Source organism: Rattus rattus, chromosome 15, assembly GCF_011064425.1.
Source record: "Rattus rattus isolate New Zealand chromosome 15, Rrattus_CSIRO_v1, whole genome shotgun sequence".
Taxonomy (NCBI): domain Eukaryota; kingdom Metazoa; phylum Chordata; class Mammalia; order Rodentia; family Muridae; genus Rattus; species Rattus rattus.
In genome coordinates, this window is record NC_046168.1 from 34,088,110 (window position 1) to 34,105,495 (window position 17,386).

Sequence of the window (17,386 nt, forward strand, 5' to 3'; positions counted from 1 at the left end):
TATTTGTTTATTTTTATGTTCATGTATGTAAGTGCAATGTGTGCATGCCATGGTACTCACAGGAAAGCTCTCAGGACTCAGTGGTCTCCTGACACCTGTTGAGATATGGGAACTGAACTCACGTTTTCAGGCCTGCATGCAGTTACTTCTACCCACTCTGTCACCTAGGTGACCCTACAGATATAAAAATTACCATACCTCAGGACATGACACAGTTGAAGAGGGTAGAATGAACTATTCATAGACTAAGGGGAAATACAAAATATAACTGCTATATATCTACATAAATAGGATAGATACTACACATCATTTTTTAAAAAAAGAATTATTTATTTCATGTATGTGAGTAAACTTGCTGCCTTCAGACACACCAGAAGAGGGCACCAAATCCTATTACAGATGGTTGTGAGCCACCATGTGGTTGCTGGGAATTGAACTCAGAACATCTGGAAGAGCAGCCAGTGCTCTTTTTTTTTTTTTTGCAGCCAGTGCTCTTAACCTCTGAGCTATCTCTTCAGCTTGATACTCCACATCATTAATTGCTAATAAATAGTAACTACCAAAAGGGCAATTGTAGCACTAAAAGGCTAATAGATACAAAGAGCAGTTTTTTTTTTTCTCTTTTTTCAGAGCTGGGGACGCCTTGTGCTTACTAGGCAAGCACTCTACCACTGAGCTAAATCCCCAACCCCGTAAAGAGCAGTTGTTTACAAAAGGCAGAGAAGGGCAGGAGAGCTGGTTCTAACCATTGGCTGCTTTTCCACAGAATGTGTGTTCAAGTCCTAGAACACACATTGCAATTTACAATCATGCTAACTCTGGTTCCAAGGAATCCAGTACACTCTTCTGGCCTGTGTGGGCACCAGATACACATGTAGTACACGGACATACACGAAGGCCAAACACACATACACGCGATACATTTTTGAAAAATAAAAAGGCACTAGAGACCATTACAGAAAAGCATAACCTATCAAAGATCAGTGTTATGGAGCCCAGTCCTAGCAGACACATCTACCAGACACTCCAGCACTTCAAACTCAGGAAGCAGTTTGGAAAGGGAGGTAGAATCCCCAGGGACCAGGGAGTTTGCTGTGAGATTGTATATCCTAGGAATGTCAGACACTACATTCATAAAGCCTTACAAACATGGCTGCCTAAACGTAAGCTAAACAAGGACGACATCAGAAGAAATGCCAAAGTGGATGAGGGAGAAGCCACAAGATCTACGGGCAGCTAAGGGATGGAAAGAGGGAAAGGATTAGTCCTCTTCAGAGACGAGCACACCAACTGGTTACCCAAGCCAAGTAGTAATCCATTAAACATCCGTACAAGTAACATTATACAGACTAAGCATGTTATATTTAGAAATATGCACGTAACAACAATTGTTGAAAAAATAGACCATGAATTTGAAAAAGAGCAAGAAGAGCATATGAACATATAATTTAATGTAATGTAATTTTATTATAATCCCCCCAAAGAAAAACTTTTAGCATACAAAATAGAGAAAAACTTTCAGCCTGTAAGGTTTAAACATCTATCAAGGGGGTAAGTAGAGAGAAATTGGGGTGTGGGGACATTTCACAGTAGGAGTAAAGAGCAAAAACTGGAAGATAGGTCATCAGGGGAAAGTCCTTGATATGTAAGTCTGACAACCTGAGTTCTATCCCTGTAAACCACACAAAGGTAGGAGAGAAGTGACCTATAATGCTGTCCTTTGACTCACACATGAATAGTGTGGCACACACACACAGACACACACGTGCACACACATGCACAAACACTATCACTGACGACGACAACAACAACAACAACAACAACAACAGCAGCAGCAGCAATAATGACAAAGTAAAAGCTGGAAGGCACAAAAAGACATTCTTTAGTGTCCAGTAGGTTCTTGGAATCCATGCAGATGCTCACATTTTCAAAGTTCATGTCTCTCATACAACATGATATATTTGCTTATAACCTATTCATATTCTCTTATATATGTGGAATCATCTTTGTTACTTATAATACCTTGTGTAATAAAAATGGTTGTTATAGTGTTTTGTTTAATGTTCAGTTGTAAGAAAAACTGTTATTTTTTGTTTGTTTTTTGTTTGTTTGTTTGTTTTTTTCTATTCTTTTTTTCGGAGCTGGGGACCGAACCCAGGGCCTTGCGCATGCTAGGCAAGCGCTCTACCACTGAGCTAAATCCCCAACCCCTTTATTGTTGTTTTGTTTTTTGAGACACTGTTTTCATGGAGCCCAAACAGGCTGCAAACTTGCTAGGTAGCTAAAGCTGGCTTTTAACTCCCTTCCTGAGTTCCCCACTTCCACTTCCCAAACACTAGGATTACAGGCATGTACTATTTTCCTTGGCTCATCTGTGAAACTTTTGAGGGTAAAAATTAAAAATTATACACTTCCATTTGGGCTACAATAATAAAGCTTTGGTCATTAAATTTATTCTGAAAAGTAGATGTTTATCATTCATTTGTTCTGTCATGGACTAGCTTTGTTGGATAATTATTTTGACACATAAGCATTCATTGGCCCTTTTAACTTTACAACCCTGAGGAGGCCCAGTACCAGTATCATCATCATCCATGCACAACTGACACAACTGCATGGGCAGGAGCTCTGTCACACAAACAAACAGAAGCTTGGACATCATTTGCAAAAGGATCAATATGCACAAAAGAGATGCTGTTGGTTTTCTGTTAAGACCCACTGTTCTTCCTGCACACTGATGGGTTTAAGCATGTATACTTGTGCTCTGCTAGGATTCCATTTCTCAGGATTCCACGTTGGCAGGTATGACCATATAACTAGTTTTGTTCATGAGATGTGAGTAGGGGTAGCTGGTGTACATTCCTTCTCTTCTTATTTAAAAGGAAACCTCTGGGGTTGAATCGAAGGCTCAGCAGTTAGTACTTGCTGCTTCTTGGAAGAGGTGGGTTTGGGCCTTGTGCCCACAGGGATGCTTATAATAATTCTAGCTTCAGGGTATCCAGTGCCTTCCTCTCTCTCTCTCTCTCTCTCTCTCTCTCTCTCTCTCTCTCTCTCTCTCTCTCACACACACACACACACACACACTCTCTCTCTCTCTCTCTCTCTCTCTCTCTCTCTCTCTCTCTGCAGGCTAAGACACATGAAAATAAATATTTTTTTCCCCCCTGGAGCTGGGGACCGAACCCAGGGCCTTGTGCTTGCTAGGCAAGCGCTCTACCACTGAGCTAAATCCCCAATCCCGGAAAATAAATCTTTAAAATTTTTTTTTTGTCTTGTACTTTTTCTTGCTTCTTTCCTTGGGCCAAAGTCTGCATATACATGCAACCTATTAAATCCAAGGGAAAAAGCAGAAAGAAAAGTTTTTTAACACCTTCCTTCTCAATGAATGATTTTCAGACTGTGTCTCAGTATTTCCTGAGACCTTGTTAGTGGTTTAGACTTATCTAAGATCTATGGAGGAATCTAAATCTACATTTGAAAAAAAAAACCAAGTAATTCATGTTCACATTTAATGTGTGCGTGTGTGTGCGTGTGCGTGTGCGTGTGCGTGTGCGTGTGTGTGTGTGTACATGTATACACAGTTTGGTTCTTGTGCCTGCTTAGAAGTCAGAGGACAACTGTGGTAGTCATCTCTCTCTTTCCACCAGTGGGTTCCAGAGATCAAACTCAGAGCCCCAGTCTCAGCAGCAGGTGCATTTGCCCACTGAGCCATCTGATAGGCTCCATTCACTTTCAGTCAGAGATGTAAGTACTTCTATACTAGGTGGCAGATGAATTTTACAGATTCTTGGTGTTTATGTTTTGTTTGTTACTATGTATTGTAATGCTAAGTTGCCCCAGAGACAAGAAAGTTCACACTGGACCCAAGTGATGCTATGTGAACAGGCCCCCAAGTTATTTCTGATTAGTGAATAAAGATGCCTACAACCTATAGCTGGGCACAACTGAGATAGGTGGGGCTTGGGTTTGTGGGTTTGGGGTCAGAGGAGAATAGAGAGAAAGGGGAGAGGGGAGGGGGAGGAGGAAGGGGGAAGGAGAGGCGGAGGGGAGAAGGGAGGAGAGGCGAGAGGGGAGATGTCATGAGTTAGGAGTCAAGAAAGCACGGCCATGAGAGCTGGCCAATTGGAGTTAAAAGCAGATCAGATGAAACATAGATCTAGTGCTGACTAAAGTTAATAAATCTAAGGGTTGTATGCGTCTTTTACCTCAGAACTAAATGATAAAAGGCGGGTAGAAACCCCAGTTTAGGATTAAAAAATTTCATCAACATATTGCCACCCACCATCTGATAAAAACTCACTCTTATCAAAGTTGCTTTTACATTCCTAGGTTTAGAAACAAAACCAAAAATGTGCGCGCACTGTCTTTTTAAGACTAGGAAGGCAGGGAAGTGGTTCCTTGGTGAGTAGTTTTTTTCCCCAAGCCCCTCAGGTTCCCGCAAGGGTTGAAATGCTGGCTGATTTGGTGCATGTGATACCAGGGGGTGGTTTCAGGGGCTAAAGCAAGAGCTAAAATAAAGCTGTGCCCCCAAAACTGAACACGCAAAACAACAGAGCCCTACTGCAATGGCAGACTTAAACAGAGCCAGCTGAAGCTTGTCGTGGGCGTTACACTGCACTGTTGCTAAGCACAGCTCCGAGCAGGAGGGCAGAAGTCAGTTTCGTTGCCTGGGTGCAACACAGCATCTGAGCTGAGAAAATAAAAGACAGATCTCTAAATTTTGATACACATCAATCTTACATTTATGTAAGAGAAGGGGGATTATGAGTGTATTTATAAGGCATGTTTATAATTTTGTTGTTAATTTCAAATTGAGGAATAATGTTTTCTGTTGCCCTAGGAAAAGTATATTCAAAGGTCCATGTGAATACCCAGAATTGGGGTTGGGGCCGAATTGTTTTGCTTTTATCCAACAGAAAAAGAAAAGCTATGCTCATGAGAGCTAACATGGGGTAGAATTTCATTCTACTCTGAAATGTCTCTTCAAAATGTAGGGTTCCCACAGAAGAACTATAGGAGCTAATGAGAGGTAATTTAAAAATGGGTGTCCCACTGAGATGAGCAACCAGTCTCTATAAACGTGGGCTTTCATGGGAGAATTGGCGAATGCTCGGATTGGCACATGGCACATGGCACATGGCCTAAGCCACAAAAACTCAGCAAATACATGGTGGCTTGGGAATATGTGTATACAATATATAGAAGGAAATGTAAATAAAGCTAAATGTAGAAAAGGATATTGACTCAATTTACATAAACAGAAATGGAATATATTTATCCACAGATATATTAATCGCCAAAGAAGGGAGAAGGAAATGAGAATTGATTATAAATTACAAATTACAAGTCCTCTATGAAAGAGGTCAAAATAGAACATATCTAAATATAAAAGAGGCTCCTAAACTAAATCAATCTATACTTTTGATGACTTCGACTTGCTGGACCAATGACAAGCTATTTTGGGAAAGAGGCTCTATATTTGTGTTACAGAAAAGAAGAAAAGGCTTTGGACTCCTTCCAAAGTAATAAGGATCAGATTTGATAGGGGATCTTGGCTGCAAACAGGAAGAAAGAAATCAAGAAAACCAAACAGAACAGGTAACATGATTTGCTGATCTCTCTACATGGGAACAGTCCTGAAACTGGCTGAGACATAAAAATGTCTTTTGCCAGAACTTCAGCTGGCTACAGAGTCTTCAAAATTCATCAAGCCATCCTTTCATATGGCATGAATGGAAATTTTTAAATTTTTTAAAAAAGATTTATTTATTTATTTATTATATATACTGTAGCTGTCTTCAGACACACCAGAAGAGGGTATCAGATCTCATTACAGATGGTTGTGAGCCACCATGTGGTTGCTGGGATTTGAACTCAGGACCTCTGGAAAAGCAGTCAGTGCTCTTAACCACTGAGCCATCTCTCCAGCCCTATAAATGGAGATTTATATTACAATTTATATAGTTATACAGTTATATTACAGTTTGATTATATGATCAAACTAACTCATAAAAAAAGACAGTTGACTTTCACTTGCTCAAATAAGGAACAAAAAAATTACTCTTTAACTGATCTGTGCACATTGTACATTCCATACATTCTGTTAATATAGAAACATATATTTACTTCTAAAAGTTTTATATTCACACCAAAAGACCAAAAGGACCCCCTCATAAGATTCACTCTCAGGGATTCTGAGTTGATGAGACTTGTTGTTCCAGCTCCCTGATTGATCCTGCCTTAAACTGATGCTGTTTCCAGAGACTTGCTTTCAAAACAGCCTCAGGAAAGACTGCTGATACCAGATGACCTTGGTTCATCCAGCCTTTCAGACTCTTCAGCCAGGACTTCAGTTAACTCCCGAACTTCCTAAACAAATAATATCAGAGAGATTTATTTTATTTTTTATTTTATTATTTTTTTTTTTTTGGTTCTTTTTTTCGGAGCTGGGGACCGAACCCAGGGCCTTGCGCTTCCTAGGCAAGCGCTCTACCACTGAGCTAAATCCCCAACCCCGATTTATTTTGACTTAACCATTTTTCAATTTCCTTTTGGACCCCCAAACAAGAATTCTTTGTCTCAGTTCAGCAGGAAGCAATTATAAGGAGACTGCCATCCAATCTCTTAAATTGGGGCAGATAATTTTGGTCATTTTATAAATTATAGATATGTTGTCACTTTAAGGAATGATTTACACATAATTATAGTCTTGGACAGGGAATAAACTAGAGAGCTTAGACTTAGGGATTTCTATCTTTTCTTTCCTCTTCTCTATGCTTCTTTCTTTTTTAGGTAAAGGGTTGAAAAGAAAAAGGGGATATATTAATATTATAAGAAATTAGATAAAGAGGGATAGATTATTAGACTCTTAAAAGCATTTTATAGCCACAATTGGTAGAAATCTTTATATTTTGATGGAGAATTAAAGTTATATTTTGTTACATTAGTACAGAATGTTGTTAAGTGATACAGGTTTAAGGTTTTCATTGGTATACATTTTGTATATTGATACAAAATTTAAGATTAACTTTGTTATGATATATGTATGTTTCAACTGTTAGATAGGAATTGTGCCTATGAACCTCATTTAAAAATACAAGGTTTAATCCCATTCCTTTTAATAGCTGCTATTATAAACTGTTTAGGATAATTAAGTGATGCAAGCTAACAGTCACTCAATTAAATTCATGGTCTTGTCAGATACTAGTCTGGATTATCACAGAAATATATGTCTGGGTGGTCTAGATAATAGGTAGCTGGAGACAGGCAATATCTGCTTTTTCAGATATGCTATGAAGAGAGAGATGGTCTTCACACCCTCAGAGACTCACAAATATAGCATTTCAAATGTTTTTATTCATTTAAGGCTTTTTTGAATTGAGACACATCAGCTCCTGGCAGCACCCCATTAGACCTGGAAGATGATGATGAGAATCAAAAGGCCTCCATATGGAGTTGTTTCAATTGTGGCAAGCTAGCGACTGTGCAAGAAAATGCCCTAACTTTATCTGTAGACAGAATGCTGCTGTCCAGAATGGACAAAGTGCAGCTCTGCCCATACAGGGTAAGCTAGTCCTTCATATTTCCCGCTTCACAAAAGGTCTGTCAGATATTCTGGGTCAGAAGGCCGAAAATAGATGCTCTAGTGTTGTAGAGAATATTGGGGACTGTCCAGGCAGTCAGCTGTCATTGTCATTTAAGATTTGGCATATAAATTGCCAAATATAATGGGTCAGATATTATAAATGCATGTCATACCTTATGATTCCCATAATTATTATAATTTTGTTCAATTTATATCTGAGAGAAAAGGAGTCTCTTTTGGACAAAAAGCAGAATTTTTGAGATTTGGTCCCTTGCTATGTACTAAATGCTATGAGTGAGCCCCCAAGACCTGGTTGCCTCAGAGACAAGAGAGTTCACACTGGATTCAGGTGATGTTATGTGACCTTGCCCCTAAGTTATTTCAGATTGGTGAATAAAAATGCCTGCAGTCTATAGCTGGGCACAGTTGAGATAGGCAGGGTTTGGGGTTCCTGACCTTAGGGTCAAAGGAGACCATGAAGGAGAGAAGAAGGTGGAGAGAGAAGAAAGATGCCATGAGTTAGGAGTGAAAAAAGCATAGCCATGTGAGTTAAGAGCAGCCCAGAATTGAAACATAATAAGTAATAACTCAGGGCTATGGATAGGAAAGTAGATTCTAGCAGTAACATAGAGGGTAGATATAGTCCTGATTAAGGCGTATTATAAATATAAAGGTTGTATGTGTCTTTTATCTGGGAACTAAATGGTCAAAGGCAGAGTAGATATCCCGGATTGGGATTAAAATTTTTCAGCAACATCTTGTTCCATCACTAACCTTTCCCTCTTTCTTCCCTGACTCTTCCAAACCATCTATCTTCTTCCAACAGCTGGATTTTGAGGTCCTTTTTGTTACAGAATCATGCATTTATTTGGCATAGTCTGAATCTTTATTGATTTCCAACTTTGTATTACCTTCACTTAGGAAATAGTTACTGAAAATCTTTTAAGGCAAAGCACTGTCCTAGACCTTCTTTATTTCCTAAATTATTTAAGAGTAGGCCCTTTTCTCCAAGAATTAAGCAGCAGAAAGGAAAACACTGGAATGGAAATAATAGATATTGGGCTGGAGAGATGGCTCAGTGGTTAGGCCTCTTCCAGAGGCCCTGAGTTCAATTTCCAGCACCCACATGATGGCTCTCAACCATCTGTAATGGGATTTGATGTCCTCTTCTGGTGTGTCTGAAGACAGTGATAGGGTACTCACATATATAAAAAAAACAAATACATCTTTAAAAAAAGGATAGATGTAATGAGAAAGCACTGTGGTGTTATTTTTATTTTACATACTTGTTTTTGGAAGTACCTAGCAGATAAAATAATGCTCCTGCAAAATGTCTACATCTGAATTCCCTGAGCTTATAAATACTACCTTCAAATAATGACTTGCTGGTGTGTTTATGTTCAGAATTTTAAGATGAGCCAATTGGCCTGAATTATCTAGGTGAGGCCAGTGTAATCAATGGGAGCTTATAAAGACAGCTGCAGCAGTCAAAGTCAGAAGAAGCTGGTGAAGACAACATGATAACCATGACAGCGATGGAGTTGGCAGCCAATGAGCATGGGCAGCTTGTAACACGGGAAGATTTCTCCACTGGTACCTCCAGAAAGGATACAATCCTGCCTGCCCACACCTTAAGGCTAAGGCTTCCCAGGCTTTTGACTACAGCACTGGTAAGATAATTCATTTATGTGGTTTGGAATCACTAAGTTTATGGCTGAGTTTCAGCAGCTCTGGGAAACTACTAAGGGGCTTTTTCATTTGGGGAAGTCCATGTCCTATGCCTCAGTGCATATGGAGGAGAGCCTGAGCCAGACAGTTCTTTCTTCATCCATGGTTATCTCTGGCTTCTGTTGCTTCCAGCAAAAGGCTCCATTTAGAAATGGAGTTCATGCCCGCATGTATTAATACTTTGACTTATTCTAGGTCCTATTAAGACAGGATCTGTGCTTGATTCATTTTTTTATCCTATACTGTGTGCTTCAGACTCATATACACGCATGGGGAAAAAGAGAATAGCCACGAATGTAATAGTACATGATAGGGAAGGAGTGGTTGTAGGAATAGGCTTTATTTCTATGAAAAAAAAAAAAAACAGAGGAAGAGGTCTTTAAAGATGGACAGAAATCATGTCGGCCAGAAGAACAACCATCCTAAACAGTAGTATTTTATAAGTCCCCTTAACAAATGTGATTAAAAGGCCTTGCTCTTTTGTCCTGGGTACATTAACAAGGGATATATATATATATATATATATATATATATATATATATATATTCTGCTATTTGGCCATATTTCTCATAACTTGTTTATTGATTAAATATGTAGGTTAAGATCTTACCAATACCTGCTGGGTGTTGGTGGCACATGTTTTTAATCCCAGCACTGGGGAGGCCAAGAAAGGCAGATCTCTGAGTTGGAGAACAGCTTGGTCTGCAGAGGACACCTGTCTACCCCAGGACACCCAGGGTTACACAGAGAAACACTCTCTCAAAAAATAACCAAACCAAATGGAACCAAACCAAAAACCTTACCAATGTATTTATTATGTAGCGAATAGTTGAACATAAAAGTCTATCCATTTAGCAAAGTATAATGAAGTTGCTATTGTCCTGGACTCCCTTTTTCACTGAGCAAAGATAGCTTTGCAAAATAGTTTTTTTAAGGCTCCTTTTCCATAGCTAGCATGTTTCCAAAGGTTGCCATTTATTTTAAATATAGACAAGCAGGTCTCCAGAGATTCTGGGAGAAGTTAGTGTGGTACCAAAGTATGTACTGTAAACAAACTTGATGTAGTTAACTCACTGGACATCTATAGGATGGGCATCTTAGTACATTCTTAGTATGACATGGGAATCTGTTCGCATCTGGTTGTTACACATCATACAATGTCTGAGCACACGTTTAAGAAACAGAAATGTGATGAGTTAGTAAAAGACAACAGATGGGTTAATGAAAGCACAGCAGTGAGGATGACCTAGTCATAAGTGGTAATTTCCAGGTTTATGCCTTTGGTAGGACCTAGAGCCACAGTGTGCAAGAGTGTACGTGCTCTGGGGGCTGGAGAGATGGCTCAGAGGTTAAGAGTAATGACTGCTCTTCCAGAAGTCCTGAGTTCAAATCCCAGCAACCACATGGAGGCTCACAACCATCTGTAATGCAATCTGATGCCCTCTTCTGGTGTGTCTGGAGACAGCTACTGTGTACTTATATATAATAAATAAATAAATAAATCTTTAAATAAAAAAAGAGTGTACGTGCTCCTGACTGCACTCTGTCAGCACCCCTCCTTCCTCTCCCTTCTGGACCTCAAGCTCCACTTCTACTTCTTGCCTCCATTCCCGGTCCTAAGCCTGCCTGTTGTCTTCTAGATTCTGCTTACCCCACAATGGCTGTTCTTTTTAACTTGTCGGTACACCTCCGTGCTCCTTTCCCTTTCCTCCCCCTCAGGCCCCGCCTCTATTCCCTCAGCCCTCCGTAGGCTCAGCCCTCCCTAGGCTCTGCGGTACTTCTTAGGCTCTCCCTCGCTCCCTTGCTCGCTTGCTCGCTCTCTCGCTCTCTCTCTCTCTCCCTCTCTCCCCCCCTCCCTCCCTCCCTCCCCCCCCCCCCCCCTCTCTCTCTCTCTCTCTCATCTCTGTCCTGTCCTCTCCTCTCTCATCATTCCTACCACCCCCACCCCTGCCCCAGGTCAAGCTTCTCCCCCAGCCGCCCGGGCCCCCACCCTTACAACTTCAGCCCTCCCACTCACGTCCAGGCTCCACCTCCACTTTGGCCTCCTGGCCAGCCTCTCCCTTTTTTCCCCTTCCTCCAGGCCCCGCCTCTGCCCCGTGCTGCACTCCCCGCACTTCCTCGCCTCCCCCCTGCCCCCAACCGCGGTGGCTTCCTGGGCGAACAGCGTGCTGCTGCGTCATCGCCAGTGGCCGGTTTGAATGAGGCTTGTCGCACCTGAGCTGCCGCTACCACTGCGCTTCCTCTCCGGCCGGCTCCACAAGCTGCTTCATATTCCTCGGCTGCCCTTGTCAGGCCCAGCCTCCCGCGCCGTTTCTTCCCTCCTGCCTCGCCATGCCACTCTACTCTGGTGAGCTCCGTCCTCCCTCGTGCCGCACCCTCGCAGCGGACGCTAGGCCTCCGCGTAGGCCCAGCCTGCAGAGGCGTGCGCAGGGCATAGCCGCCATGGGCCACGGTGGGAAATGCGGAGTGGCTGCCGCGCGAGTCGGAGCTCAGCTAGGCGTAGAGGCTTGTCCGCTGTGTCTCCGAGTGGGTGGGGTGGGAGAAGGAATAGAGACAGGGAAAATCTCAAGAGTCGTGACTCTGCAGAATAGTTTCTGTCGCTGTCCTAGAGTGTACTGGGAAAGGTGAGGGTGTGTCTTGGGGCTCGGGTGGTCAGGCTGCTGGAGTGTGATTGCTTTGAGTTGCTGGATGGTGGCAGTGGGCGGAATGAGCTTGGAAGTGAAGGTGGAGATGGAAGGTCTCAGGAATTAGGTTTGCTTACTTACTGCTTGTGATTGCTCTCAGTAGCTCCCTTCGCTCACACATATGGTTATACCGCCCCCTTTGTACCAATTTCAGTTCTGTCTTGAAGCCGGTGCAAATCAGTCTTTGATGCTTAGTTTTAATTTCAACATACATCGTTTTGGACTTCGAAGTTGAAATACACCGTTAGTTTCGAAGGGCAGATGAATACAAATACTGGCAAATGCTATTTCTTTCACTTTGGCATTTGGCAGGAGTCTTTTCTTGATGTCTTTACAAGGTATTGACCGAGCATCACGTCGTCCTTACTTAACGGACTTCCCTGTACCTCATCTTAGTCAAAATGGCCTCCGAAATGTGTGTGGCGACTCTGGTTGGCTATAGATATGTGATTTATTGATTGTCTCTGACTCTCCACTTTTGGCATACATAATTCCTTTACAAGATAATTGCTTTTAAAGAATGATATGAACCTAGAAAAATCGTTGGTTTTAGGGTGGATTCTTTTATTCATTTATATATTTGGAGACAGGGTCTGCAGTGTAGGCTTAGCTGGCCTGGAATTTAAGAGATTGCCTGTCTTTGCCTCCCAGTTACTGGGATTAAAGATGTGCACCACAGTGCCTGGCCTCCTCTCCTTTATTTCTAATACTGTTTTCATTTAGTCCTATGTTATCTTTAGCTTGTACTATTATGTATTACTTTAAAACTTGTAGGCTTACCTTTGATCCCAGCACTTGGGAGGCAGAGTAGGGTGGACCTCTGATTTTGAAGCTAGCCTGGTCTCACCCCTCGGCCCCCCTAAAAAAAAAAACCAGAAAGCAAAAAAAACCACCACCACCACCACCACCAACAATAAACAAAACAATGACAAAACCAAACCTAATGAGCTGGAAAGATGGCTCAATGGGGTGGGGATTTAGCCCCGTGGTAGAGCGCTTGCCTAGTAATCCCAAGGCCCTGGGTTCGGTCCTCAGCTCAAAAAAAAAAAAAAAAAGATGGCTCAATGGTTAATAGCACTGACTGCTCTTCCAGAGGACCAGTTCAATTACCAGCAACCACATGGTGGCTCACAACCATCTCTAATGGGATTTGATGCCCTTTTCTGGTGTGTCTGAAGACAACGGCAGTGTACTCACATACATAAACAAAAAAACCAACCAAACGGAAAAACATCTTGCTGCTCTTATGATCTTGAGGAGGTTCAAACCTACCCAGGACCTGTGCATGCTAAGTAGAAACTGTCCCTCTAACTTATATCCCCAGTGCTGTTTCCTTTGTTTCTTTATGATTCCACTTTGTGTCGCATTTGAATCAGCTTTCCTGCTACTGCTAGAGATGTCTTAATAATCTAAAAGACCAACCAGCCTTTATTTAAATTTATAAGTGATTAGACATTGCTTATATCATAAGAGGCCATATGTATGTTTTAGTATGTCACATGCTACCTTTTTGGTTTGTTTGTTTTTTGAAATAGGGTTTTTCTATTGTAGCCTTGGCTGTCCTGGAGCTTGTTCTATAAACAAGACTGGCCTCAGATTCAGAGATCCATCTGCCTCTGCCTTACAGTGCTGGGATTAAAGGTATGCACCACTGCCTGGCCATATGCTACCTTTCTGATTTGGCCCTTATTAACTAGCTTCCAGTTTACTCTTTTTTTAAATTTTATTTTCCTTGGATATTTTATGTATTTACATTTCAAATGTCTCCTTTCCCCACCTCTATTACCCCCCCAAGTTTACTATTCTATTATCTCATTTACAGTGGGAATTAACTGCTATCTCAGAACTCATGCTAAGTGTTTTTCTTGTCTGTTTTAGGAATTCACTAACTAATACCTTTGTTTTGAGATTCATTCAAAGTTGGCAGTGATAATTCAAAAGTTTCTTCCTTTAAGAAATTGTTCCTAGTTGGGCTGTGGTGTCTGTCTCATATCTCTAATCTCAACATTTGAAACACTGAGAAAGAAGGATCATAAATTTTGGTACAGTGTAGGCTACAGAGGGAGATCCTGTTGCAAAAAGCAAGATCAAATAGAACAACAAATAGAAATATTTCCTTACTCAAGATCTTTGTTTGGCTGTTTGTGGTGGTGTATGCCATTAGTCCCAGCACTTGGGAGGCAGAGTCCTCCTGTGAGTTCAAGGCCACTATGTAGGGCTACATAGGGAGACCTAATTTTAAAAAAAGTAAGATTGTTGCTCTTTAAGCTTTTAGTTTTTGTGATAAACATCATTGTAGTACTGTGTCCCCTCTTTATTAGACTGTGTTAGATTCTCTCTAAAAATGGATAACTTGGTTGCTATTAAATCAATGTTTATTTAGTGTGTATGAGTGGGTATTTACATCAGAATGTGTTTGATGATCAGAGGAATTGGTTTCTTCTTTTTCTTTGTGGGTTAAATTGTCAGTGACCTTACCTGCTGAGCCATCTCTCTGGACTCACTAAATCAGGCTTTAACACATGTAGTGAACTGGTGATAGCATCAAGGTGTGGAGTCTGGATTTAGAATTAAGATTTTGATTTTAGAAGTTAGAACTTTGTTAAAAAAAAAAGATACAATTTTCAATGTATGTGCTTGTTTTATTATTTATATATTTTAAAAGTTAGCTATTTGGTGAACTTGAGCAAAGCTTTTTAATTGCAGTAAATTTTATCTTTTTGACCATTTTCTTCCTTTTCTTTTTGAGGAGGCCTGGCTCTAAATCCTGAGTACAAGGTAGTATTCTGCCTCAGTTTCTTGAGTAGCTGAAATTACAGGCACATGTTACATCTCAGATATTTTTAAGTGTTTTAAGTTCTCTGTCACCTAAATTCATTTACATTTTTGTGCAACCATCATTATTTCCAGTCTATTCATTCTCAAGCCGAAACTCTTGCTATTAAAAACATTTCTTTTATTTATTAGCTTCTGACAACCAACATTCTTTTAGTCTTTAAAAACTTTGATTTTGAGTGCCTCACATAAAATAGATACATATTCGCCCTTTTATGGTTGATTTGTCTCACTTCATATCATGTCACCACACTTCATCTGTGTTGTAGTATATGTAAGAATCTTTCTATTTAAAATTGAATGAGAGGGCTTTTCCCAGCATGCCCCTTCCCTGCCTTCTTTTTTCCCTCCCCTTTCCATTTATATTCCCTTACCTTCTTGCCATAGGGATCAAACCTAGAGCCTCACACTTGCTAGGCACTCACATTGCTCTTCCACTGGCCTCATCCTACTCCTTTCTCATCTTTTGTCTGAATCATGCTGCTCTGATTACAGGTAGCAGCTTTGAGACCTTGCTTCTATATTTCTAGGAAGAATTTAATATGATAATTCTCTGCTTAATTTTTTTTTAAGTCGGTGTCCCATAGCAACCACCGTTGAACAGGATTCTAGTTTCTCTACATTCTCCCCAACCCTTGTGATTATCTGTTGTAAGCACCATTTTGGGTGGCCAGCAGAGTGGAAGTGTGTGTTGCACCACCTGAGTTCATCTGCAGCACCTACTCACGCGGTGCAAGGAGAGAAACCAACTCATGAAAACCCTCTGACCTCAACAGTTGCAGTGGCCTGAGGACTTCCCACATACATGTGTACTCAGTAATAAGTAAAATGTAAAAAAGAGTGAAAAGACACTTTTTTAAAAGCTACACTTACATGCTTGTCCACTTTGAAGGCTGAGGCAAAGGAATTACAAAATTGAGCCCAGTCTCAGCTATATGCTAAGATTTTAAACCTCAAGAAACCACCAAATTGGGTGAAAACAGCTATTTTATGTAGCTAAAGGATATTTAGAGTTTTGAATATTTGAATACCTCTTGCTTGGGAAACAAATTTTCATTTTTCTTATGCCTTTCTTATAGTCTAGAATTGTAATACTTTTTCAAAAAATGGGGTGTGTGTGTTGGGGGGTGTGGGTGTTTGCATGCTTGCGCACGTGCAAGTGCACCTGTGTATTTGTAGGTACACATTTGGAGGTCAGAAGTCTACTTTCGGGGGTTGGTTCTGTCTTCCCACTATGAGATCTGGAGATTGAATGCTGGTCATTAGACTTGTGAGCCAAGGGCCAAACTTTATCCACTGAACCATCTCATAGGCCCAAGAATTTCTATAACCCCCCCCCCCCTTTCTATCTCAATTGAGGAAACCTCATTCATATCTTGGCTTGGAACTCTGGAAAGGCTGTCAATGAACTCACCTCTCTCTGCCTCCTGCCTCCTGAGTGCTAGGATTAAAGATGTGTATCCACATATCCAACATGAATTATATAATTCCTTACCCTATTCTCAACACTCTTTTATTCTCTCAAGATTTATTTTCTCAGAAATTCTCTTTTGTTCTAACTGTATGTATTGTTTTTAAACCAATGGTTTTAACCTGTGGATCTTGACCTTTAATAGCCAAGGACTGCCTAAGACCTTGAAAAAACACAGAGTTAAATTACAATTATAAAGTAGAAACAAAATAACGAATGGTTGGGGTCTCACCACAACATGAGGAACTGTATTAAAGTTTCTAATGCTAGAATTAGGAAGCATTAGGAAGGTTGAGAGCCACTGCTTTAAGGCTACCCACATCATGAAGGCCAGAAACTTTGAGATATAATTCAGTGTTTAGAGGTTCACCTTAGTTTACAGAGATTGTTACAGGATGATGTAGAATTCTTGAGTATTTATTAATCAAGTTTGCGCCATTAGTTATCAGTCACTTCTCAAGTCAGTCAGTCTCCCCTCCTCTTATTTCCTCTTTCCCTTTCTTTTTGTCCTCCTGCCTTCGCTTTCCCTTAGCCTACAGCACTGGGAATTACGCAGATGCTGTACCACTGAGCTGTACTCTCAACACACTTGTATTTAGATAATGGGAAGTGAGTTAGATCCAGTAAAGTTTAGTTTTGGATCCATTGAGTGTATATTACTCATTGGGAATGAAACAACAAAGGACACACTTTGACTTGGTGAGTAGGGGTGGGATTGAAACAGGGTCTCTCTGTGATGTCTTGGCTGGCTTGGAACTCAGACCTGGTATATTTTCACCTTTAAAAGGTTATTCCCTAATGATTTTCTAAATTTGAGGTCTGTAAATTTGAGAAGTATGTAATTGAAAAATAATTATGTTTTTGTTTACAGTTACAGTAAAATGGGGAAAGGAGAAATTTGAAGGTGTAGAATTGAATACTGATGAACCTCCAATGGTGTTCAAGGCCCAGCTTTTTGCATTGACTGGAGTCCAGCCAGCCAGACAAAAAGTTATGGTGAAAGGAGGAACCCTGAAGGTAAAACTGATGTAAAATGTCATAAATGCTGCTTAACAGAACGAATGCTAGAGACTATGGCTATTG

The 17,386-nt window shown here is 40.7% G+C and overlaps 1 protein-coding gene across 3 annotated transcripts in view; it reads left to right on the forward strand.

The window, feature by feature from the left end:
• Nucleotides 1–11,329: 11,329 nt before the first annotated feature.
• Nucleotides 11,330–17,386, forward strand: part of Usp14 (ubiquitin specific peptidase 14) — a 39,834-nt gene continuing 33,777 nt past the window's right edge. For 2 of the 3 annotated variants that reach the window (XM_032886063.1, XM_032886064.1), the window contains exons 1-2: nucleotides 11,330–11,660; nucleotides 17,175–17,320. In XM_032886063.1, the coding sequence (XP_032741954.1) occupies nucleotides 11,645–11,660; nucleotides 17,175–17,320 (162 nt within the window). In that variant the 5' untranslated portion in view covers nucleotides 11,330–11,644. The remainder of the gene's footprint in view (nucleotides 11,661–17,174; nucleotides 17,321–17,386) is intronic. The other variant, XM_032886065.1, reaches the window with a different exon arrangement.